Source organism: Microplitis mediator, chromosome 4 (assembly GCF_029852145.1).
Source record: "Microplitis mediator isolate UGA2020A chromosome 4, iyMicMedi2.1, whole genome shotgun sequence".
NCBI lineage: Eukaryota > Metazoa > Arthropoda > Insecta > Hymenoptera > Braconidae > Microplitis > Microplitis mediator.
Window position 1 is genome coordinate 14,331,438 of NC_079972.1, and position 27,935 is coordinate 14,359,372.

General features: G+C 31.9%; 3 protein-coding genes across 6 annotated transcripts in view; 1 reads left to right on the top strand and 2 right to left on the bottom strand.

Annotated features, from left to right (window-relative positions):
* LOC130666437 (ephrin-B2) overlaps window positions 1-19,197 on the bottom strand; it is a 215,163-nt gene extending 195,966 nt beyond the window's left edge. The window contains exons 1-2 of the mRNA XM_057467432.1: window positions 16,888-19,197; window positions 13,647-13,791 (exon numbers count right to left, since the gene is read on the bottom strand). Coding sequence (XP_057323415.1) covers window positions 13,647-13,756 — 110 coding nt within the window. The 5' untranslated portion in view covers window positions 13,757-13,791; window positions 16,888-19,197. The remainder of the gene's footprint in view (window positions 1-13,646; window positions 13,792-16,887) is intronic.
* On the top strand, window positions 552-27,892 carry LOC130666438 (uncharacterized). Of its 4 annotated transcripts, XM_057467435.1 has the most exons (5): window positions 555-701; window positions 1,290-1,401; window positions 25,997-26,200; window positions 26,263-26,440; window positions 27,312-27,887. In XM_057467435.1, exons 3-5 carry the CDS (start codon window positions 26,016-26,018, stop codon window positions 27,714-27,716), a joined length of 768 nt encoding a protein of 255 aa, XP_057323418.1. In that variant the 5' UTR covers window positions 555-701; window positions 1,290-1,401; window positions 25,997-26,015; the 3' UTR covers window positions 27,717-27,887. The 4 variants fall into 4 exon arrangements, with proteins under 4 accessions (XP_057323420.1, XP_057323418.1, XP_057323419.1 ...); XM_057467437.1 differs by lacking the exon at window positions 25,997-26,200 and having other exon boundaries at window positions 552-701; window positions 27,312-27,892; XM_057467436.1 differs by lacking the exon at window positions 1,290-1,401 and having other exon boundaries at window positions 557-701; window positions 27,312-27,888.
* On the bottom strand, window positions 22,351-22,973 carry LOC130666439 (probable salivary secreted peptide). Its single transcript, XM_057467438.1, has one exon. It carries the CDS (start codon window positions 22,896-22,898, stop codon window positions 22,500-22,502), a length of 399 nt encoding a protein of 132 aa, XP_057323421.1. The 5' UTR covers window positions 22,899-22,973; the 3' UTR covers window positions 22,351-22,499.
* Window positions 27,893-27,935: the final 43 nt, after the last annotated feature.

A 27,935-nucleotide genomic window follows, 5' to 3' on the forward strand; every position in this document is an offset into this window, starting at 1 on the left:
AATGCAATAAAATAAATTTTTAGACAAAGAAATTCCAAGGTCTCTAGCCCGGCATTTTTCCACGAAATTATCGATCGATTCTTGACTTGATTTAGTCTTTAAAAATAAAATAAAACACTCACTTTCATTCACTGCACTAAATACTGACTAAATCTTACTGATACTTTTATTTAGTCACTTCCGCTTCCTTTTATTCCGGTAATTTTTTTTTTTTTTTAAATGACCGATTGTCGTTGCCCCGCACTTTTTTTCGAACACTATATTATAACTTCACTATAATTAAATAATAAATCATGTCTAATTTAAAATAAATGTCAACTATTAATTAATAAACTTATTTAATTAATTATTTATTTAAATTTAGATGACGCACAATCACCGGAGATGTGAACAATGGCAATGATGAAGCACTAATGCATCAATACGAAGTTGGCTAAAGCTTCATCATTTTCGCGGCCTCCCATTGGTTTAAATTTTTCAAAATCACCGAATCAAATAATTTATAACTAAATCGTAAAATTAGACGTCTGCTAACTTCAGGATCATAATTGGAGAATTGTTTGTATCCTTTGTACTTTAAATAAATTAAATTCAAGTGAAAAGTGTTTATGTGTGATAATAATAAAGTGATTTAATTATTTTCGAGTTATAAATGAAATAAGTGGTTGTGAAAAATAAAAAACAAATAAAAATTAGTAAAAGTGAGTGTTGGTGTCAGTGTAAAAATTCATATGAGTGTGAATGTAGCAGACATCAGACAAATATAAAATTATAAATAAATAGAGTAAATAATTTTAAAAAAATATTTATAAAAAATGCACTTATGAATTTCAAAATTTTTTAAACTCGCATTTTTTAAAAATTTTGTTTTATTAATTATTTACACTATTTATTAATAATTTTAAATTTGTCTGACGTCTGCTACATTCACACTCATCAAATTCATGATAGTAAAGTTAGTGGACATTTGACAATTTTTAAAACTTTTAAATAAAAAAATTCATGTTTAGAAAATTCAAAATTCAAGACATGCATTTTTTTTAATTTTATTACTTTAATTATTTAATTTTTTATATGGAATTTAAAAAATTTTTGAATAAATAATTAAAATGTAAGTAAAATAAAAATTTAAAAAATGCGTATTTAGATAAACGAAAAATCTGTACGTGCATTTTTTTAAATTTTATTATTTTTATTTATTTATATGTTTATTCAAAATTTATAAATTGTCTTATGTCTGCTACACTCACGCTCGTAAAAATTATCAGATTATTTTATTTTCTTTAAAGTTTTGAGTGTTTCAGATAAATTGATATGTGTATCATATATTTTAATTATGAAAAAATTCGTAGATTCTATAAAAATATATAATTTACCTCAAATCATAAAAATCAGCAACCGGTGAGTGAACTTTAAAAATATTTAATAGCATTGCCATCATTTATATAATCGTTTTTCTAAGCGGGAAGTTTAAAATATTAACAGCAAAGTTTGCTACAATCTCCTAAAAATTACAAAATTACAGTTCCTACTTAGAAACTTTTCGAGTTTATCAAAAAAAATATAAAAATTTCACCAAGAGATATTTTAGATACTAGACACTTTGTTTAAGTATGCAAATTTAGTAATAATATGATAATACGTCAACGTAAGTACGTCATCTATACACGTCAATATTCCTCAGTAAAATTTACAGTCTATATACATTTTATATATATAATATATAACATAATATGAAGTGTAACTATTTGAGTATATAGATTACACATAGTGTAGACAGTAGATTTATATACATATTCAGAGTCACAGAACCCGATGATTCAAGCATGAAATATATCAGTGTTAGTATGTCGTTTGCTGTTGTACGTCAAATATACTGATGTGTCACGTGCATGTGTGTGTGTGTGTGTGTGTATGTGTGCCAGCAGGGTTGTCGTGGAGACGCTACACTGTCTCGATTACCCACCCGTATTCTAGTAACCACCACCGCCACCCACGATAAGGTAACATTGCGCGATAACGCCGTCGTCCACTCGCCAGGGGATTCCAGCTTCTCTCCACGTGAACTTAATCCTCCAAGATCAAATTGCGCAGTGACGATAGATAGTTTATTGTCCATATACATATATATACTGGGGGTATAAACAGATACGGGGTAAGAAAATAATCAAATATGTTGCCAACGCAATATTAAGAGGATAATTAAATGAAAATTATAAAGCTGATAAATTAAAAGACAAATTTGTGTTTGAAAATTTTATTAAGTTTTATAAATTTGTCGATCGCTTAATACACTTTGGGGATGTGATTTTATGTATCTTATGGCGGTGGATGTGTGTGTTGGATGATTTATATAGATATGAGGTAAATGTGCGAGTAAAAGTTATTTGCGTGCGAGTATTATTGATTAGAATCCTCATGTGGAGAATGAACTTGTTGGAAACTAGTTGAAATGACTGAACGAATAAACGGACGGCAACCGCATTCGTCGGCAACTGTAATCAAACTACGAGCGCCCATTTCCCCGACTAGGCACCAGACTCGAAAACTACTACTCGCAAATACCAGACGTGAAAATGTTTTCAAGCAGCATAATTAGAGTACTATCAACGATTCCGGTCATTCAATGAGTAATTGTTACTGTCATGCAATCCACAAAACGCTTTAGAACCCACTCTTTACACATATAAATATATATCATATGTCATATCCACTGAAATTTACTTTTTTTAATATAAAAGTAGTGGTAAAAATTGCGTGTAAACGCGGATATTCATTATTTTTTTTAATTCGTGACTTAATTATTCATTCATTTAAATCGTACATGAGTTACATATTTGTTGGAATATTAAATTCGGTATGTATTATACATATATATACACGGGAAAGACCATGAATATTTATAAACCCTATGAAATATATACATACATATTAATTACTTGACAAAAATAAATTTTAATATTTTATTCTATTATACAATATTATTCGCGTTGAGATTGTTTAATCACATGGGGGAGGGGGGCGAGGAAAAATGGACCCCTTAAGAAAAAAACAATGAGTTTAATTACTGTCCTTCATTATTTAAGGGGGATAGCCACTGAGAGGATCGAAAAAATAGGTGATTTTCGGGAATTTTTTTGACTGGAATAATAAAGTAATTTGGGGATCGGGTTTTTTTTGTTTTCTAAAGTATACATTGAAGATAATTCTCCTAAATTTTCATTAAAAAATATCATGTTGTTACAAAGTTATAAGCATTTTTGTGGAGCAACAAAAAAATTTCCCCCACCACGGTGTCATCTCTAACTCAAAAACGGATTATCAGAAACAAAAAAAACCAAACGGCGTTGTAATCTGTATGCATGTGGTTATCGTTGCACATAGAGGATTTTGAAAATTTGAATTTGAAAAAAAATTGCGACGTATTAAAAATTTTTTCGTTATTTTTTCTCATTTTTTTGGATTCAAACAGCCCTAAAAAATCTTAAAAATCAAAATTTTCAAAATCCTCTACGTGCAACTTTAGCTACTGAATAGACGAATACGAAAAAAAAAAAGTTGCGAATCGGTTGATATTTATGCAAATTACAGAGGCCATCAGTTCAAAAAAAGTAGTTTCGAGAAAAATGCGTTTAAAGTTTTTAGTTGATGCAGCGGTCAGTTGACGCGCTGTCACAAAAATGACTATAACTTGAAAATATTCGGAATTTATATAAAACTTTAGATACATATTTTTGAACATATACACTTTGATTTAATAAAAAAAAAAAAATTTTTTTTTTTAAATTTCACAGTGGCTATCCACTTTAATTTTAAGCAAAACTTAAAATTAAATCCCAACAAAATATTTTTTTAGTTGATTGAGATGTAAAATTTCGTAATTAAAAATTTTAGGCAGCTCAAATTGGCTCTTCTTCATGTAAGCGTGTGCAAATGAAATCAATAGTAAAAGACTAATATAGACAGTGATTTTGCGTACTCGAATAAACGTCAGTGTGTGAGTGTGTTTAAATAACACCCTAATGCGTGTGGTACAAACGATGTTAAACGATTCTCACCGTAATTAATCACTCTCCAGACCCGAACGATTGTCAGTGGGCATTAATTATCTTGGTCATTTTCCATCAGAGAAGTGCAATAGACAACCGTTTTACTAAAATGACTCTGTCACAAGAGTAGATAAGGGTTAAAACAGTTAAAATTAAATGATTCGTTAGAAAGATAGACTGTTTGTAATGTTATACACATACATATATAGAAGAGATATATATCCCATGGAATTGATACACACACACGCGCATGTTTTTGAATTTGCCTAAACACCGGTGATTCCATGCAAATTGCTTCTCATATATATAGATATAGACAGAGAGTTTCAATAAACTTTTGAGCTGCTAAACGCGGATAAATTTGAAGATAGCCAAGGAAAAAAAAGTATAAAAAGTACCGAGTTATAAAAGTAAAAAAGTTATGGTAAATTAAACGAAGAAAATAAAATAAAAATATGAGTAACTGTATGTAGAGAGTCTGCTCGACGCTTTCGTAATATGCAATTCGCGTAATAAAAAATGCATATAGACACAACAGTCATCTTGAAAACTTTAGCTCGTTTACAGCTTTAAAGTAACTCGTGAATCTTATATTTTGTTTTTATTTTTTTTATTCTTTACTGTTTATTATTACTTATTTTTTTTGTTGTCTTTAAGAAGCAGGTAGTAGCTCGGACTTGTGATCTCTGTTTCATATAAACAGGGAGAAAACGACGTACTTGGCAACTGGGACAAACTTTTTTATGATGCCTTCTTAACTTAATGCATTTATTGTTGATACAGTAAAGAGGACTGGGTCTTTATATATCTAACAAAAATAAAGAATAAAATAAAATAAAATAAAATGAAAGACGGGTAAAAAAACTGAGATGAGTAAAAAAAAAATGAGCTTTAACGATACTCATTCAAGCCACGCATTTTCGAGATAAAATCTCGAGTTTTTTAATCACAGTATTACTCTTCTCATCCTTGGCTGTCTCTTTCTCTCGATCTTTTCTATTAGCATTAATTAGATAACTTAATTAAAACAGCGATAAAGTGAATCAATATTATATAATATTGACCCAGATAATAGAGAGTTAATCTTTATTTATTCAGTGCAATAAGTAATTTAAAAATAAATTTGTAAATTATGGTCAAATGATTGAGGGGTAAAAAAAAGGTTGAATTCGATGAGACTACAGGGAGGAGAGCCGGGAAACTTTTCCAGTCGATGTAGTTATTCACCGTTACGATGCTCTTTTCTTGCCCGAGGAAACGATATTCGATTAATCCACCGTTCCACCGGAATAATAATCCACTGAATTACTAATCCAACTATCGCCTCAGCGATCTCCATTAAACGAAATGAAATCCACTCGATTTCCGCGATGAATCGCCTTTGGCAACGCTGTGCTATACTGGCCTATCAACGACACGGCCCTTTATATTACAATTCCACGTCGTTAAATTTAGCGTTCTGAGCAATTCGACGTTGCAATGCAATACTGCCGGGAATTAAAAACGCTCAGAAACAGCAATAAAAGAAAACATCACCTGCGATCGAGTTGCCAACGAGAAAAACATCCACTAACTCACGCTCGCGCTCACACGATGTGAGCTAGATGTTTGCCGTACGTTCGTGCCGTAGGTTTTCTATTGCTACCGCTGTTGCTGAAGCTCCACACAATTTTATAAAATAAATAGAACAAACAGAAAAAGAAAACTAGCTGTCACGTTCATGAAAAAAACTAGACGTTAAACATCCTCGTCTGATATCATTTTCACAACCGACAGATATTTTTTAAATTTAATAACAAAAAATGGGTGATGATCTCCAAAACAAATATAACTTACTACTTTCTCATATTTATAGCATATTCCATTAATAAATATATATATATATATAGCTTTACAAACGCTACTATGGATATTTTTCGTTTAATTTTATCTCATTTCCGTATGTATTCTATTCAGAGAAATGGTTTCTCTTCTGTTGCAGTTTACATGTAGAGAGAATTATACGTCGTCTTGTTGTTTTGTATGACAACGTGTAACAAGACATAAAGACCTGCTGGCACGGTCAGCACAATAACGAACCTACATCACAAATAGAACAAAAAAAAATAACGCTGTCTGCAATACTTGTTCATATGTCGAAAAAAATTATATGTGTGCAAATAGTAATTTTATTTATTTATTTGCTTTTTTTTTCGCCGTCCGAAATCATAGATTGATCTTTATATGTATGAAATTGGATGATATTTTTAGAGTTTTCCAGAATTTCTTTGTATAACGACGTGAAAAAGCAATCGACATGGCCGCTCTGAATCCTTCAATCTCTCTCAATATCCTCCCAATTCCTTTTACCGAGCAATATCTATTTGCTTTTGCCCGTCATTTTATTTATATAAATTTTTTTTTATTTTTATTCTTTAAAAATGTTATCGACAAAATGAAAATGAAATTTTTTACACATTTATGGAGAAATAATGATAAGAATAAAATTGATGATAATGCTGATTGTGGGTATGATAAAAAATAAAGGTGAAAGGGTTAATGTGAAGATAATGAAAATTATGAATCAGTTGGTAACACAATGGGAATGAGAAAAAAAAAACAGGTCTGTATGCTGTGGAATTCAGCTGTGGGTGCGTAAAATGCCACTAACGATCGGTGGCCAATCGACTATGCAAATGCTGTATAGATTCTACGCCATTTTACGATTCTCGTCCCGTGGAAAGCTTCCGAATTGGCGTTCTGCCGCCGCACAATCGATTTTCGTCCTATCGAGAAAGGGTTAGAAGAGCTAACATACGAACGAACGTGTGTCGTAAAATCTATCCAATTCCGATTCCGCTACTGTCACTTTCACGCTCGCCACCACCAATACAATTCATAAGTAAAACTAATATTAATAATACAATAACTGCAATTTACATGCATGTTTGCTCTCGCACGCGAATTTAACGACCAAAAAACAAGAACGATAACTTAGTGTTTGAAATAATCTGTATTTCAGACAAATAGCCAACAACAAATTAATATTTCAGATACAACACCAAAAGTTGTGGTAGAAGATGGCTAACAGAATAAGAAATTTGGTCAAACTTTTATTAATAAATTAGCATAATTATACAACGACCGGAATTCTGTAGTAATTTACATATTGTTTAAATGAATCCGCACGGCGAGCATCTCTCGTAGCTCCAATCAAACCAAACCGGCGACGCGAGTTTATTTTCATTGCTCGCGGGATTTCATCATACCACAAGTTGACACTGTTTTATTATTGTTCTTGTTGTTTTTGTTGTTGTTGCTGTTGTTATATCACAAAATTATGAATTTTAAATCACTTATCCATTCATAATGCGTAATTCAATCACCAACCAATGTTTATAATTTTCTCATATATATGAAAATATATATTGTTTTCAAAGAAAGACATATAATTAATTCATAAATTTTTTTGCCACGTCATTAAGAATAAATGATCATTCAAATAAAGAGATTGCAGATTTTTCATGGGGCCGTCAGTAAAAAACTTTGGTCATTAAACACTCACACATACATTTTTATATGTATATGTGCACGTCACCATCATCATAATACCTCTCATTTAGAACCGACATCTTTTGATCCGAGTGTTAGGCATCATTACACAATATTCTGTGTGTGAAAACACACGACAAGAGAATGAACGGGGATTTAATGTAGTGTGTGAAATATATGAGTCATGGTAGGTATATATATATGTATATAAATACCACACTCACTCAGTTCGCCTGAAGAACATGTCTGACAAGATAATAATGAAAGATTTATGGTGAATTTTATAGAAAAAATTGAAATCCGATAACGACAAGTTAAGTAAACAAAAAAATGGTGAGGAAAAAAATAAAGGCAGATAAAAAAAAGCATATATATTTTTATGAAGCCAAGCGATAGGTTTATATATCACACTAAAATCAAACGGGAATACTGAGAGAAAACCTCACAGTGGTTGTTGAATCAAATGTAAGCTTGCCGGGACCAAGTAGAAAAACGGAAGAAAGAAAAAAAGCCGATGCGGAAAGGCAGAAAAGGGTGGAACACCCTCTGCCACGCCATTTCGTAGTCTAATGTCACCCTTGTGTTGTCAACGACTTGAAAGATTAAATCGTCCCGAAATTTAAACGCGAAAACTCTTATCGCTGGATAAAATGCACATCACGATCGAACAAATCGGAGTTTAAACTTTCAATTAAACTATCTACACACTTATCGAGTTGTCATTACCATTATTACTATTGTTATTATCATCACTACTGTATCTAAATTCTAAAAATTCTAATACCCGTATTGCTATTGTCCACTAATCATTTTTTTGTCACGCTTAATATAATGTTAACACTATCTATTATTACAACATTAACTCCAACTTCCGATCTCCATTAAGATAAAATATACGTGTATTTTTTCATGGCATTAACCGAGGAAATAAACGACTACAGCAGCTACGATCTACGATTGTAGACAACCGACTACCAAGACTATACGTTCAACGATGAAGAAGAAGACATCAGACGAAAAGTATGACTCAGCCAAAAAGAAAAGCTGAGTTTCCGGCTGTTCTCCCCGCGAATCATTTCTTCCAGGACAAATGGTTTTTCCGAGTCATTACCGCTGGGGAAATCCAAACCGTGCGAGGCCTGATGCTTACAATCTCATATACCAATATACACCTATACATATGTATATAAATTTATATACATACATACAGCATATAATACATAGACACATAATGCACATTTATGTATTATGCGTAGGTGTGCATGAGCACAAAACGAAAGCGTTGTCGGGTGAAAATTCTTTCCCCGGCGCCGAACAACTTTCCTCATTTCCGGTTTACCTCGCTTGACTTGCCGCAGTAGCTATGGCAAGTACTTTTTTTATTTTTCTTAACAGGATTCTACACTCATACAGCCACAAATTTTTTTAAAACCTTATAAATTGTCAAGCAAAAAAATTTTGCATTAAATATACCATGCAAGCTTAAAAATTCATGCGACATAAAACTGATTTTATATACATATACATATATGCTATATATGTTGCATAACATGCCCGAGTTAATGAAAATCGGCAGTAACACGAGATAGTGTCTACATATAATTAAAGCGACGCCTGTGTAGGATGAACAGCGTAGTGGTGATGATGCTGCTGCTGTTGCTGACTGGTACAACTGATGTTGATGCTATTTCGCTATGCACCCAAAAGCTCACTATGTAGGTCACTCGAATAAGAAAGTTATACAGTCTTATTAGCATAGCAAAGCTTCACAAGGCTCCTAAAGTTATCCCAGAGATTAGTGTAGATTCTTCTCTGTGTAACCCTTGATCTGTATTGTTATTCATTCACTACTGTTGTGGATCCCCTATTACTATTATTATTATTATTATTATTATTACCATCGTTCTATATACATGTACAAGTACATTTATATACATACATACATAAATATATACACTCGCAAGAACATAGTTCAGACCGTAGCGAAATTATCACTAACAAGAGAATGCAAATTTACACGTTTTTTAATTATCGTTATTAAAATCATTCTATATTAAATTCAATTATATTCCCCCTCAATAAACATAATATATATAAACTTCAAACTTTCCTATTTGATTTATTTAACAGTTAATTTAATTTTCCAATCATTAAAATTCATTATAAAAATTAATTAAACGGTTGGATAAATTTAAATTCTCTTTAATTAGCTCTGATTCATCAATCATTGATATCATGTTCAAAATTATGTGCATATTTTTAAATAACCAAAAAAAAGGCATTTTATACATACGAGTATCTAAAAAAAAATATAAAAATTAAATCAATTTGTATTTGTGATAGCAATTACTAGTTAAAATCTACTGAAATCCATAGATGTATATTATTTTTCGTGATATTCATAGAGAGCTTTGGGTTTTCGCTGGGAGCTATGAAACGATAGAGATAAAATGCAATAATTTATATACATATATAGAATGTACAAGCGGTAACTGTCACATATACAATAGCTTTAACGTATGTACGCTGAAGTATATCGATCGATTCACAAATATTGGGCAACAATATGTATGGATAAACAAACTCCGTAATTAAAGCAAATCACTCTCGACCCTTTGCTCTCGTATTCGTCAGATTTACTTTAAAATGACAAACCCTCGAGTTTCAAAATATTTACATCAGTCCCAGTCCATATGAATATATAACTCATGCAAAATAATCCAGCGCAAGACTTTGGATTGCATGGCAATTTTATTCAATCATTCATTGGTTTTAATCACCAATTTTTTTTTTTTTTTATATCATTACATTGTCGTTAAATTTTAATTTTACACACATGTACTTCAGAGATGAAAAAACGATTGGAAAATATTATTATAACGATTCAAAAATTTGTTTAACCGATTCATTTTTAAATTTCCGGTTCACGCATTCACTTTTTATTAATCACATTTCATTGGAATAAAAAAAAATAACTAAATATATGTTTGAATGCACGTGATGATTATTTCCAAAGAATAAAAGCAATCGTTGTATGAAAGCACTGTACAGCGATACAAATACAGCCATCAAAAACTAATAACAAACATACATATATATATACATGTGCACACATGACGTTCATATTAATCCAGAATCCACACATACATACACGACACATCCTGGAGCGAAGTTCTTCAAAGAGTATGAGCCCATGGAGTTTGGGCAGCATTTGAGTGTACGTAAAATAAATTGCCTACGTGATATTATACGTCGAACGAATTTGGAATCACAGTAGCGCGAAATTAACCATGCCCACTATTTAGTCATGTATCAACTGCTATAATACACATGAGAATTTTATAGAAACTTTTATTTATACAAATATATCTATCTATGTCATGTCATGTCATTCAAAGCGTAAACTATATAATTTTCATCATTTTCCACACGTACATGTATAGTTATCATACGTAAGGGTCAATTTGCATATCTATTATTCACTATAAAAAAAACCAAAGCTTTGTAAATAAAATAAGGGAGAGTATAAATTTAAAAAAGAGCCGTACATGAAGATTTGTCTGAGGTTACAACCAACTCTTGGTTATAACCGACTCTTTCAGAGTGCAAGTAAACCGGTCGATGCTTTGCTTTCTTAAATCTCTTTTTTTCCCCGGTATACTATGTATATAAATATATATAAATATATATATATATATATTTGCAGGTATAGTATGGTGTGTATATCGCACGTTGTGTTCTCCAGACACAAGAGTCGACGAGTCCCCGAGAAACCGGCCGAACGATGCTCACTTTTATCTCCGACTTGACCCACGGCATTCCTCCGAAGGGAACGCACCAACAAACTCCCCGAGAGCAACTCAACTATATCCGATACCGATAAATAAGTATCAGTATTACCCCAGTGGTGATGGCAATTGGCGACCATCATATCGACCAACAAATCCTCGGCTTGTTTTCTCCTCGAAAAATATAAAATATTAGCTCCTTCAAACGAACTACTCATACTTGTACGGCTATTTCTGCTAAAACTACGTTACTACTACTAGTATTTTTTTTTTTCTACTTGACTAAACACTCTCTACTTTTATTATTGTGCAGTTAGTACGAAATAAATTTTCGTAAAAGTCAATTCAAAACAATGGACCCTCGAGAGATGAAATAGAGCTTTGGAAATATATATATATATGATTCAAAAATCCTCGTGTCAGTATGTCAATATGTTATCCCACTCGATATAAATTCAGCACTCATCAATTTTTAAATATCCATAATTTGCATGTTTAAATAATTCTGTCGTCGTGGATTATTTAGTACGTATTCTAAAATAAAACCATTACTTTATGACACATATATTACTAGTTAATTAAAATATAAATATATAAATGAATCTAAAATACCCACGAATTCTCTAATTAACTATAAAATATCCATATTTATGAAGAAAAATATACTTGAGCGAGTTTGGACATAAAATATGTCCGTTAAAGAGCTGGTAAAATTAAAAAAAAAAAAAAATGTGTCTCGAGACAAAAACCCCGGGTGATATAATGAATGCGGAAACGTTTGGAGTGATTGCGCGCGTTCAGTACAGAGCAGAGGAGTGCTATATACAGTAGATGTTCTCATCTCGTTTCACAAGTCCACCACTATCACGGCGAATGTATCACCGCGACTCACACCTGTTCGGCAGACATCTACAGTCTGTACTGCTGAGCAGCGGCGTCGAATGAAAATCGATTGGTATATGCTCGAGGGTTAAATTAAAAATCGAAGAGCAACTTGACTCTTGGCCGTCCATGTACATATCTGCCTGCATATATACATATATATGTATTAAATATATGGATGTATGTTATATACGTACAATGCTCGCGGCGTGACATTTTGATTTGGGCGATTCACATCCAGCAGTTACGCTTTAACGCGGCTGACACTTAAATAAATTATCAATCTCGCTGAAAGCCGCCCCGAGATACTTCGGCATGGGGAAAACATCAAGCGGCAAAGTCCTACGAGCTAGTGTATACTATATATATATAATAGTATATATAAATATATAGATATATATAGATGATAGAGTATGTAGGGAATGACTGTAGGGCGGTGTGTAAGGGGAGAGGAGGAGTTCTGTACGATCAAGAGTATATAACAAAGAGTATGTGCAAATGACAACAATAAATTGCGACTGTTGAACGGGGGTCCCACCATCATTATTATTCTTACGCTTATTTATCATTTTATCTAATAATAATAATGTCCGTATTATGGACATTTATTTCGCTAAATAATCATAACAAAAAATTTTAAACAAAAAAAGTATAAGAGTTATATATGTGCGTTGGCATTACGAGTGATAAATATCGGGCGAAAAATACCGAAACACTGTATAATAAAAAAATATGAAAAAAACTAATCTTGGCATTGAATTTCTGAGGATATTTCGCTTCGACTACAAACTACAACGGAGTACAGTGCCGTCCACGTGGAAAGAAAGTGACGGTACGAGAGTTTAGTTTCATCCAAGCGTAAATGCGAACTCGAGCGACAAACTCAAGTCCCAATCGGTTGTAGAATCTTATCAAAAATCGATTCCGATTTATCAGCATTCACTGTATATGAATCCTGCGTTGCATGATCGATTCATAATGCTCGATTTATTTCATATTTTCTTCTGTACATGACCGATCCTCAACTATTTCTACTTGGTTAAAGACTCTTTTATTATACTATATTTATATGTATATATCATACACGTAAATTCATTATGCACATATGTATATACAATGGACGGATTGATTGCGTTATTGCTGATGCCGAGTCGATGCAATAAAATTACCGTCTCTCTCTTTAATAAAACGAATAAATAATTCAAATATCGTGTACCGGCAGATCCAAATAGAAGGCAAAAAACATAAAGTTTTGCCAAAAATACTTTTTATTCCGCGTAGTTCTGTTTACAATAACAGATTGATCACCGAACAATAGTTAATAAAGCAAATAAATAAATACGGGCGTATGTGCTAGCGCATGTTTGGAAAAATACATATTTAAAACGTGACTCACATTGGGTTGGTTGAATTCCAGTAAATGTCCGGCAGACGTGAACAGGTGGCCTCCCTTGGGAAGGCCTCCATCACAGATAGCAGGAGCAGAAAGAGTATGAACCAAGGCATGATGTCCGGCTGAATCTTGAGGCCGTTTGGTACTCCTGGTAAATATTAAAAACATTAATCAATACGGGCATTATCGATGCTTCAATAATTATTTCACGGTATCGTGAAACGAAAAATTATTTAAATCATAAGGGAGACCTGAGCACAACAAACCTCCGGTGCACGACGAATCCCCTGAAAAATTGGCCAAAGAAACTTGTAACTGATGTTCAAAAGCCACAAAAAATAATTAGCGGCTTGGGGAAGGGCAGGGGTGTCGTGCCCCAGTCTCCCCTATATATAAGTATACTGAGGGAATTTTTTGATAGAATTCACCCTACAATTTGGAGCAAACCCGGGCCAAAAACAAAGGAAATACGGAAAAAATAAATACTAGCACTCTTTGTTGTAATTTTGACTCTTCTTTAGCTCAAAATTACACGGAAAAAAATGATTGACAATAATTGTAGTTCAACTTCTAATTATTTACGTTATCCCGAGTCGAAATTTAGAGCCTATATAGGTCCCTATAGCCCTGAATAGATCCGATTTAGAGCCCTGTAGTCCTGTAGCTCCGACTTTGAACCTGAAGGTCCTAACATTCACTGAGAGGTCCGATTTTGAGCCTTCAAGTCCGACAATATTAGTCCCGTAATAAATTTCGATTCATTATAATTGAATAATTTATGATGATTATTATTAATATTATTATTATTACAATAAACCAGGGCTTACAGGCCCTAAATCGGACCTAATTTTAATTTTCATCAGGTCCTAGATTGAGCCCGCAAGTGCCGAAAACGGAAATTTGAAGCACCTCAGGGACCAAAATCGGACCTAATTTAGCATAGAAACAGACTCTATTTAGAGCCTCCAAGTCCGAAATAGGTCCGACTTTAGAAGGCTCTAAGTGGGCTCTAAATTTTGACTCGGGATGTTCAATAACTAATGTTGATTCAATCAGTAAAATTATGATTTTAATGTTTAAACTGTTGTAATTAACAGTTAACCCTTGAAATATACTGCTTGACTATTTAAAATTACTACTTAAACCTTAGAAAACATGTACCTGAAGAATGAAACGTTTTTCACGTAACGAAAATGAAAAATTTGTGTAATTTGACTGCTGAAGGGGTAGTTAGGAGTGGCCTGTAATTTCCAGCTGACATATTAGCGCGTATGCGAGACATTTCAAAAATTTTGATCCAGTAGATTTTCTACTTTTCGTTTTGTTTATTATCTTCATTTCACAAAAAACGTTCCGATCTTCAGGTACATTAGAAAACTACAAGACACTTGTCAAAAAAATGCATCTGTTATCAATTTCTTACGTTCTACTCCATAATATTTGCTGGGATTCGGTCTAGGCGCGCTGTTGACGAAAATCTCAGTAATATTTACTAATATTTTTTTTCCGTGTACTCGAAATTGAACATTAATTAGAAACAGAAGAGTAATTAATCATTTTGGCCCCGATTTACTCAGACTTAACGAGTAAAATTTATTATATAATTCTCGCGGCGTACATATATATGTTTTTTAAAATTAAAATGTTTATCTAAGTGATAAAAGTTATGAAATAAAATAAAGTACGTGATGTAGGACGTGTAGTTACAAAAAGACATAAAGTATTTGATATATAATAAGTATAGAAGAGAAAAATAGTGAAAGAAAATGTGACCACACTAGGTTTAGCCTTGATCCATTAACACTATCAGAGATAGTACAATAAAAAACCAAGAATACCCATAACAGTGGTTGAGTGCAAGATTATTGCAGTCACGTTTTTTCAATACATATATATATATATATATTTATATATATCCTCAGGAGTACGCAGTAAAGTAGTAGTCAAACCGTTCCACTTGTTTTTTATTATCATTGTACCTTTTTTTGTCTTTCTTTCGTTCCATTAAAACCGTTCTCAGTTTCAATTCACCCCCTCTTCACTCATACTTTGTCGCACACGTAATAAGACGTATTACGTGTACACACATTTGTTATATATATTTTTTACAATTTTTTTTTATACATAAACCCAAGGGACAAAGTTTTAAAATATCTATATTGAAATTTAAATCCGTATCTCATGATTTATTTATCAAGTATTATAATTTATTACGCTACATACACACCGCGCAATGGTCAATGTCAATGTAAATAAAAGTTTAAAAAAATAATCAAACTCCATTCATTTTAAATTATGGGTAAATAATTTTAAAAAGTCTATGCGTATAGATATTTTATTTATAAATGAATGCGTAGTTAATATATTGATATGTCTGTTAGTAATGTTGTTAATCTATCAAGTTTAAACGGAATTTGAAAATAAAATACGAATAGGAGCTGAGATAAGAGGAACTAAATAGAGAAAAAGTTAATAAAAGGACTGTATAAATACATATAAATATACATATATATACATATATAAGGTGTGAGAAAATGAGAGGTGGTTTTACCGGTTTTCAATTTTTCTCAGCGTTTTCCCGAGGCAGACGCGACCCTACGGTTGCAGAGGTGTCTTAAATCTTACAATCTGTGGAATCCCCGAGGATTCGCCAGCGGAACAAAATGCCGCTGCCAAAGGAAACAACGAGCCGAGATCCCCGCGGTATAGAAAGACCGCTTGTGTATGCGATAGACGGAGTACTTTCGATAGGGAAAAAGACCAGGAAGCCCAGCAGAGGAAAGAAAGAGAAAAAGAAAGAGAGAGTGTGTGGATAAAATGGCATAGCATGTAGAAACAAATAACAATAATGGCAATGGCAATAGCAGCAACAATAACAAATCCAACAGAGCGATAGTTTGCGTACACAAAAGAAGTAAGACAAGCAAAGAGCAAGAGCATGTGAAGAAATTCAACGGACTACGGAGCGTGAAACGACATAAATTCTAATAAAGAGTAACGTATATATATGTACATTTATATTCAAATGTATGTCTATAATACGCATGACCATGAGACATGTATTACCATTACCGGTACATAACAATTTGCGTATACATATTTTCAATTGGATCATTTAAACACAGGTAGCGGTGTTCGCTCATCAGTGTACTTAAATATTAACACATCATGCACACCTTATGCAAATATATATATTCATATTTATCATAATATTAATGATAATAAAATAAAATACGGTACTCACTTTTAAAGAGTAACTGATTATGGAATAAAATAAATTGCGTACTTTCTCGTCACTTAATTACGCAAGATCCAGTATTTAAGTACTCCGTTTACCGTATCCGGTTTTTACTTTATTTTTACTTATTATAAATTTATTCTTCACGCACTTTATTACAAATTAACAAACTAAAGCAATCACTTTAAATGCACATTTACTACAATAATAGAATTTGAAATCCGGCCGCTGTCATTCATCACAAGTGTTTTTATTATTATAAATATTTAAATATAAGTATGTAAGGAACTTGTATCAAGAAACAAGAAAAAATATATGGTAGATCTTAAGCAGTGAGGCTGTGTGATGATAGGATGCTGAGATAATGAGACTCAAATACGCAGAGACTTGTTTTACACGGCACACAAGATATAGTTTAAATAATTATGACAAGTGGTTACACGATGTCGGAAAAGCATGTGAAACATGAGTTTCGAGTTTGCTGTGAAAACAAAAAAAACTTAAAATAATAATAACAATTATGGAGAAAAAAGTTTTTAAAAAGACGTGATGTTACACTATGTAACCTCGTCAACTAGCCAACCGGTTGTTCACGCTCTGCTCTAATACACCAGCATCACATGTACCACAACATGTACATTCCTACACCCGATATATATATATAGTCTTCCTTGTATATATGCTGCTCCAAAGCGTTTTTACAAATAAATTATCCGCAATTATTGCACTTTTGGCGAATAAATATTAATATTATTTATCGTTAGTTAAACAATCGCCCACACAAAGACAAATAACTCAGTTGTCGAGGACAACTAACAAGCCCCAGTGAGTTAACCGTGTAACTCAAGTGGATCCCGTGAAAAGTACCATAGTTTTTTTTTCCATTCTCTTTCTTCGGGCGTTATTCCTTCAAACTCCCTCTCACGTGTATTATTATTATTATTATTATCCTTATGATGCTGATGATGATTATTATTGTTGTTAGGGCTATCTTTATCCTTCTCCCCCTCGTTCGCGGACTAGCCTACAGTTAGTGTCTCACGATCGTCTCTCGCACAAAAGAATTCAGGGAGATCTTGTGTTAGTTCCACTTGGCTTGTAGTATCTGGACACGTTCAGAGAATACCGTCAGACACTTTTGGCTCTCAACTCTTTGTCAGACAGCCTACAGCTCAGCTTCTCCTCGAATTAATACACTCGGTTCCCGTGAACTTTACGACTCGTGTCGAATCAACCACCGATTAAGTCATACAACCATAAACCAGTTACTTTTGGCTGTTTATGCAGATACATATCTAAGATATTATTATTAAGGTGTCTGACAATTTCATCGAGTAATTAATCTCACAAGAAATATACGAGTGTAGAGGACGCCGGTCAGGCTGCTGATTGCGCTGGCAGCGCCCGGTAATTGTTAGTAAGGGGAACGTCGTGTCGAATTTTAAATTTAATCAATCTATTGTTATATTATTTTTATTTCATTTCCAGTCGAGGATAAATAAAATTCGATTGCAATCAACAGTAAGGGTACTGAGTGAACTCCGTTGATTCACTTGATCCAACACGGAGTAGAACGAGAAAAATTTTCTGCCTCTGCCTTCGGCTGCTGTAAAGTCGATAAGGATAAAAAGTTTACGCTGTTTTACCGACTTCCAGGACTCATTTGTTAGTCAGTCATTATCATCATCATCATCATCATCATCATCATCATCATCATTAAATCATCAATATTTAAGATTTATCACTTTTTACTCCATATAGGCCATCCAACATGTTCGCCCTCTGCTTACTGAAGATTATAATCTTAAGATTAGACTCTTGAATAAATTAGGCCAACTCCACGCGTTGTTCAGTTGATTTTTATTGTATACTCTATATAATTATTTATTATATTTATAAAAAATAATAATCCTTATCATAACACACCCAATTACAATAAATCTCAAGTGTCATTCACGTTTTATAACAATTTTTTAGGCTACAATATCAGTGTCATTATACAACTCACAAAGTCACAGGTAGTAAGTCAATTGAAGACTTTAATAACAAGTCCATCTGTATGACTACTAACACCATGCCACCGCAATTGTACATCGTTGTAATCACGACACTATTTATTATCAATATTATTATTATTACTCCAAATTCGAATAAACCAGTTATCCCCTAGTTATTTTAAAAATATTTATAATAATTTATTACCGTTTAGTTCGAACGAAAAAATGAATATAGTATCGTAAATAATATCGCGAGAATCACTTGGTACATGCTCCCATCCCGTGGCTGCTCGCTCCTCCGTTGGCGGGCTTCGAATGACGGTGAGCTCTACTCTTTTACCACGCAGCCTTCTGCCGCGCACGTTCCCTTTTATCCTTGTTTCGCTTCCTAAGTTACTTATGCTGTCATTGTCTTCCTCGACGCCGCTGTTCACCCCAACATCCACATATCCACATCCACACACACACATACATTTGTTCGCGGTGTCGAATATGTATACGTGGACTTGGTGTCTCTCTCATTCAACATCCCGGTAGCCGATAGGTATTCAATGGTAACGTGGTAGCACAAAAGAGACAGTAAATACGGCTGTATATGTACGCGCAAGCGCTTAATAATATCAACCACCAGGAAAAGTAACCCCTATAAAATATATACATGCATGTATAAAGACACAGACATTCTGATAAATGGAGACGTAGACGTAGACGTAGACGTAGATACAAACTTACACACACGTACTTTGACGGTGGCGCGATAAAGAAGATGCACTACAGTACACTAGTGGCACGAGACGTTGCGAAAACGCTTTGCCACACTCACGTACTTCTATGAGGAACCCATGTCCATATATGTGGATATATATAAATACAGATGCAATGGATGTATGTGAGTATGTGAGGCCAACATGTCTAGCTAAATCTTAGCCAACCCCTGCACGTTGTTTAATTTCTGGGTCGATAGTTATTTTTATTTTATTTTTTTCTCATTCTATTATTTAGATTTTTTTCACTAAAAAGTCATGAATTAATTCGCCGGCACAAAAAATATTATAAGCGGGAATAAAACCCCGGTCAATTGAATAAACAGAAAAATATTAGCGGTAAAAAAGGATTAAGAAAAAAGGGTAAAAAAATGAGAAAAAGGAATTCGAGACAATGCGATAACCAACTAAAAGTTTAAAAGTACGTGATTTGAATCTGGTATAAGCGAAGAGACGATAAGGGGCAAGTCTCTGAAAATGGGCAATGTATGGGTAAAGTCGGTCGCCATGAGCCATTAACATACTCTTATCTAAAAAGACTTGCAAAAGTATATAACGCCGAATAATAAGATAGCAGTTACCAACACTGAGAACCAGTTGAGAGGAACTCAACTCCGGAGGTGGTTAAACACTAAAAAATATAAAAAGACATACGAGGTTTATCGGCTTCACATACTCGTCTCCTTTATATTTTATAAATCATCCAGGCCTCGATCCCGACTCAGCTGCCAGTTAGTAATGGATCCAACAATTAATACACCAACAACTGCAGAAGCTTTAAATTAATTATCATTTACTAATGACTGCTGCGATTTTCGGTCATCGTTGTAAAATTTAAGTATATATGTATTTACATATGTACATGCACTGTAAATATATTTGTTATATGTGTGCACAATCAATTTGACGTACATACGATGCCAACAATTTCAATTCTCTCGTTTATCCACAGAGAACTTGTTTATAAACTCAGCCTCGTACTAATTTAACTACGGTTCGACTGTTAACCGCACCACCAAAGTAACCGCACCAGTATATAACTTTATTATAAAATTAAAACAGTTTAATTTTGAAAATTATGAAATGCACATTAAACGTCGCTGCTGATAATTTTCATTATATTTACTCCCATATATATTTATACAATCAAGTGATATATATCTGCACTCGGGTACCGGGCACACAACTCCAGCAAATAAATCAAAATGAAAAGTGTTATCGTAATTAACAATTTGTAATTAAAATAAAATAACAATTATCGGGGAAACGTTATCAGAAAAAGTGATAAAAAATAGTATAGAATATATAATATAAATATCCGGGGATTTAATGATTGCTTAGCATACAGCTGTACCATTTTGCACACCGCATATTGAATAATATTCTCGGTAGGATTTAATATTTAATGTTCGGATCGATAAAGACTTAATACGTCTGCAAAGTAAAGGCTCCACACGAGCATTGTGTCTGGTTTTACGGTTAACGCGTGACTTCACTGTAATACTGTGACTGTAGTGGTGCAAGTACACAGAAAACTCTTAAAATTCATATCAACCTTTATATTTGTTCCCATACTTAGCTGTGGATTGATCGATTAATCCACTTCCTTAAAAAATTTCCTGCTCGCGGTTTTTATCATCGCTACGCGACCTACGACTATAAATCTAACCCAATACCGCGCTATTATTATCACTAGTGTTTTTTATACCTCGGAAAGTTTCGAAAATAACAACTGTCATAAATAAATAATTAACATGACAATACAACTAGTTTAAAGCCAACACAGAGTCCATAAGTAAATTGGATGATAAAGTGACGTCAGTAAAGTTATTGACTTTATATTTTAATATCAGTGTAAGCTAAATTATTTTAGTCTCGCTATTTTAGAACCAGTTTTCTATATTTAAATACTACTATGCCAATTCAGTACAACATTTTTTTATTTAAAATGCCAAGGAAAAACCCTACGTCTTTGCTAAATATCATACTTATTAACTGCATGTGACTCCTACACTTCGCGGTAGTGGTCTTACTTATTTGAATAAAAGTTCATATATAAATCCATTGATTCTTAACTTTTTTTTGCTGTGACATTCAAAAGTTTTATTATCGTTGTTTTATCTAGATCACTGTGTCGACATATGTACGGAACTTTAAAAGGAAAAAAAATCCCGGTTCAAAAAATTACCCGTAAAAAAAATTTTCGTTCATAATTAATTTAGGTCTGAATTTCATGACGAAACTTAGAACGTGACACAAATATGACTTTCATCATGAATTTACTCCAACTTTTCGTCTAGTAAATCGATACCAATTATAAAATTAATTTATTGCATCTTTGAATTGGACTTGGAATGACTTCGATAGAAACTTGACTGAATTTTTACCATTTGTCAAATTTATCGACTCAGAAATTACCAATAAATTTATCCTACCAAGTACTTGAATTACGTAAATCAGTTTCGATTGTAAAATAAATTTAGCGAATGAACTTCGGATCACTTGGATTTAAATTTTACTGAGTCATAATTTTGACTCAATTCATGATCAAAGTCATATTTGTGTCACGATCTGAGTGATTTAAATTCATTATGAACAATAATTTTTTTACGCGGGTAAATTTGAGTTGGTTTTGATTTATTTCACTCAAATTTAAATAAAAAAAGTCGAATATTGGAACATTCAAAAAATAATCACAGAGATATATATTTATTTTTATATTTGTGCAGCTGAACTATTTTATTTTAATTCATCATACATATTTTTACCATATTCATATATATAATCAATTAACAAAAATTGTGATAAATTACAGTAGAACATATTTATTCAATACCGAAAAATAATAAAATTTTTTTTATCTGGCAAAGAGAAGTACCCGGAAATTAATACCATGGCTTCGTTGGCTCTTGAATTTAATGGTGACATTACTGGTTCCAGGGCCGCCTTTAACTATTTTAGCGTAAGCTCCATTTCCATTTGTCTTCTGGTCCAATGCTTGGAGTTGAGTTATGCGATTGAAGTTGCCTACACTGAAGGTTTTTTCAAGACTAACAACTTGTAGCCATGAAGATGCCTTAACAATGTACTCTTGGAAGAACAACCGATCGCCAGGTAGTCTGCTACCAGCTATTAAGTGGTGAGATTTATTGGTACCATTGGCAACGTAATAATCGACGTATGTACGCGGTGGTGCGTACGCTGCAACAGCAATTGCTGCTACCAATCCAAGGAACACGAAGCACTTTTTAATCATTTTTACACAACTTTATTCGAGGACTAATAATAACAAACGTTAATCACTATTGTTTTGCTGGTAATGCTGCGTTTCATTAATTGCCAATCGGTATATATGGATACAATTTTGTTATCTTATCTCTGGTCTTCGCAGAATGTATTTGCGATTTTCTATGATAAAAAAATAATAAGAGTAAGATTAAAATGTGCATTATCGTTATCATCAAGCAACCGCGCTTTACTCTGTAAATGACTCATGTTGATATAAATATATATTTTTAATAATAATAACTCATGCAAAAAAATATAATGATGCCGTCATTATACCAAGAAATATTCACCTCACATATATTCTTAATTATGAAAGTAAAATATCGCGAAATATGAGTTGATACTTGTGACTAAACTGTGTTAGTATTTATTTATTTATTTGACTATTAATAAATTAACTTTATTTAACCTTTTGTTATTTACAATAATTATATGTTATCATTATTTGTCATATTTTGTTTTATCTGTCCTATTAAATTTTTTTTGTTCCAATACTCAAATTATGTAATTAACTTATCACAGGAAAAACGAGTCGAAAATTTATCACTAATTACGATATATTGGCAGAAGTTATTAACTACAATTAATAAATACATTATTTTTACTATTTATCACGGAGTAAAAAAAAATTAATTACTGGCAATTAATATAATGCGCTGATTTTTAAATTAGCACAATGTTTAATTTTATTTATTGCTTACAGTTTGATTTCATGTACCCGAGTCGAAATATTAGACGTAAATTGAACGTTTTTAACGTTTTGAACGTAGATTGGAGTATCATAAATTGAAAACATTTTTATCATAAAACTAAAACTCATTTATACTTCCAATAAGAAAACATAAGCATAAACCAAAAAATTTTTTTTTCATCGATTTTGTACTCCTGGATTATAATCACGTCAATTCCCTAAAATTTTGTCGTCCGCTTTTCTGGCTCTTAAATAAAAAATTCGTATTTTGAAAAAAAATTTTTTTCAGTTTCATACTTCTATCTTTAACACTATATATGTATACCTGTTCATATATTATGATATCAAGGTGATGAAAATTGTGATTACAAATATTGAAATAAATTAATTGATGTTATCATTAAACTAAAATCATAAATCATGAAATTACCAATTTTTTATGAACCAAAATACAAAAAAATCGTTCAAAACGTTAAGAACGTTCAACTTACGTCTAAAATTTCGACTCGGGTAAATGTCACAGTAATTTTGTAAAAATTAGTATCTGCAATTTTCCATATTTTTTAGTAACAAATTAAAAAATTTTCTCCATGTCAATTCTCATATATTTTTCTAAGAAAAATTAAAGTTCCAATTTTAAATAATTTGAATTATAAAAACATTCAAAAAGTCTATCGATCACTCGCTTTAATTTGACACCCAATTTTACGATAAAAAATTTTTTATTTGAAATAAATCTACATATAAATTATTAAAAATTTTCCATAAAAATATTGTAATTCTCTCGGGTAAAAAAATCAATTAAATTTCTACCGAGCGATTCTTACTGCGTTCTATGGCGGGAACAGTAAAAAAAAAAATTATTTATAAAATAGACCATAAAAATATTAAGCAATAAAGTAAAATATATTTTTATTGGTATATTTATGTGTGCTGTGTGTAGAATGTTTATGAAAGTGGCATGAAACTAGTAAATCCCTTTAACAGATGGTAGTCCAGTTCATCCAGAGGTAGAGACAGAGGCAGAGCCAGAAGTAGAGGCAGAGGTAGAGATAGAGGTTGAGGTAGAGGTAGATTTCAATTAACCAGTCAGTTTGCGTTTCACTTAGGATCGCGTACAGTATGTACAACTGGGATACATAGACCATTCTGTACAGCGTTAATTTACTACCAAGCACGCCCTAGCTAGCATCACATCGTGAATGGGGCCACTGATGCTCTAAACCACGAATGGCCAACGAATGCCAGACACGGTCGCTTCTTCCTTCAACTTGGAGTCACCCTATCCCACCTTACATGTATACGACATACATACTGTCGTACTTGTCCTACCTCTAGTTTAAATCTACTCCCCATATATCCACTGAAATACTCATCCAACATCCACGATAGTAGATACTATCTCCCGCCGTCTTCGAGACTCCTCATTTTGTACAAACCGCCTTACCCTTAATTCAATGGAAATCAATCAACTGAAAATTATTCATTTGCGGTATACTGCTCATTGATTTCAGAGTCAATACCATAAATTATTTTATCAAATCCATACTTTGGATACTGCACTGTAAAAATTAACTCCGGCACTCGGTCCGTCAGTTCTGGAGTCAAAAAAAAAATCACTCCGCATACGAAGTAAATCGGGAGTTTGTTTTCTCTCTTTTTAGGGGTGAATTTCAATCTGAAATATGAAAACTTTGGAGTAAATTCAACTCCGAGGGGATTAAATAAACAGTCATCGGCTCCGCATTCAATCCGAAAATTTTCGACAGTATACTTTTATAAATTAGTAACTCAGTTTATTCAGATATCGATATTTCATAATTTTAAAAATACTTTAGACTTGTTGTTTAATTATTATCGATAGCAATCGCAATATCAAGCGATAAAATATCTCGTGTTTTTTTTTTTTAATTATCTATCCTTTTAGTCTGATTTCAGGAAATTACTTTTTTTATCACCCGCCTTAATCTCCTTTTATAAATATCTAAAAATCATGGCATGTTTATTGATAATTATATATAATGGAATATTTTTTACAAATTTTTATCTATTCTTTTTGTAATAACATTAAGTATATTAATTTAACGTCCTCGTAATTTATTTAAAACAATTGAAATCGATGGAAACTGATATTTTTGTTTTACATATATATAGATATATACAAAACTATTTATACATTTCCATGTGTCATGCAGAAATAATTAATTTCAGTTGAGCGAATTAAATTTAAAGTGGATTTATCCGAAACTTATAAAATAGAAATTGAAATGGTGAAATTTTGAATTATTAATCACATTTTAAATTTTAATAATTAATCAGCTTAAAATGTTTGCATACTATATAATATTTAAATACAATGAAATATTTTATTTCAGGTACTTGAAATAAATAAAAATGAATTTTTTTCCGTATCTTGATGAAAAATTAAATTACCAACTGTATTTATTAATTTACGGTCAACATAAAGTCAGTTGGTACGAGAAATTCATTTCGAAAATACAGGAGCTTATTTTGTCGACGAATCAATTAAATAATTATGAACTCACTATTTTATTATTACTTGCAATTGGACTTATCATGTAATATTACTTATATTTATTATTTATCTGTTAATTACCTAAATATAAATTTCGCTCTTTAGTCTGATTGGATACGAAATATTTAAAAAATTCATAACAACTCTGGCGCGATGCAGTCAAAGAGAATGTCACCCGGTCCATGAAGTAAAATTTTCATGCGAAGAAAACGACCGTGAAGCATCCGGTCCGTCAGCGACAAGTAAATCTCAGGAAAATATTGACGATTGTCAAATAATTGAGGTAAATAAATATATTATTATTAAGGCCCGGTTTTTTTCCTTAATTAAAAAATGACAATTAATAATTGATGATGTCAAATTTTTGATATTATGGCGAAAATATTGGTCGTATAAAAAAATTGTTCAAGTAAAAGTTGTTCAAAATTAAATTTTCTGAAAACAATGTCTCTTATAATTTTTCTTTAGGATTAATAAGAAAGCCGTAATTTCAAAATTAAGATTTTTATAATTAACAAAAATTTGAATCATTCATTATGAATCTTCATTTTGGAATTACGTTGAAAATATTGGTCGTATAGAAAAATTTTTCAAGTAAAAGTTGTTCAAAATTAAATTTTCTGAAAACAATGTCTCTTATAATTTTTCCTTATGATTAACAAGAAAGCCGTAATTTTAAAATTAAGATTTTTATAATTAACAAAAATTTGAATCATTCATTATGAATCTTAATTTTGGAATCACGTTGAAAATATTGGTCGTATAGAAAAATTGTTCGAGTAAAAGTTGTTCAAAATTAAATTTTCTGAAAACAATGTCTCTTATAATTTTTCCTTATGATTAATAAGAAAGCCGTAATTTCAAAATTAAGATTTTAATAATTAACAAAAATTTGAATCATTCATTATGAATCTTAATTTTGGAATTACGTTGAAAATATTGGTCGTAGAAGAAAGTCATTGGAGAACTTTTTTTAGAAAATTAAATTTCCTAAAACTTTTGTTTAAAAACTTTTTCTATAAGACCAATATTTTCGCCGGAATATCAAACATTTGAACCATTCATTTCAAAATTAAGGAAAAAATCTTGTCCCTGATTATTATATAATAATTTACGTAAAGATAAATTTGATCAACAATGATAACTGATAACAGACAAGCCAGCAGATCCCGCATGTAGTTAATTATGAAGGCTACAAAAAAATCTACGTACTGACATTTGAATTGGACGAACTGCCTGCAGAAATAGCGCGGGAATTAAATATACAGAGTGATAATCTTGATTGTGGAAAATATGAAGCAATAAACCAGGCACAGGAAATTATAATGCATATTATTGATAGTGTATTCAGTAATCTGAACTCTGGAGATGATTGTCTGTCAGATGAATTATTGAGCATAAATCCAGTATCTCCGAACACAGCTTCAACTCAAGATAACATCAACAACCAGCTTAAATATTTATACAATCAATCGCGAATTTACAAACTCCAACCGGCTTCTCGCATTCCTCTGCTTCTAAAATCACAGAAACAAAAATTTAACAAAAAGTCACTTTAAATCTAATGACCGATTTATTTTATGAATTTATTACAATTATTAAATATTAACATTTAAATTACTATACAACGTAAGATAGTAATTAAACATTTTTTATTTATACACTTTTGTGAAAAATAAAGTATATTAATTTTATAATTATTTACAAATCTATTCAGCAAAATAAGATTTTCATAACAATCTTTAAATAAAATACATTGAGTACAGCTCATACATTTA

Bases quoted from the DNA above. Each gene is read 5' to 3' on its own strand.
- LOC130666439 (XM_057467438.1), bottom strand. From the start codon at position 22,898: ATGATTAAAAAGTGCTTCGTGTTCCTTGGATTGGTAGCAGCAATTGCT.
- LOC130666438 (XM_057467435.1), top strand. From the start codon at position 26,016: ATGAATTTTTTTCCGTATCTTGATGAAAAATTAAATTACCAACTGTAT. The intron at 26,201-26,262 runs GTAATATTACTT...TTCGCTCTTTAG, and splicing joins CTTGCAATTGGACTTATCAT to TCTGATTGGATACGAAATAT. The intron at 26,441-27,311 runs GTAAATAAATAT...AACTGATAACAG, and splicing joins ACGATTGTCAAATAATTGAG to ACAAGCCAGCAGATCCCGCA.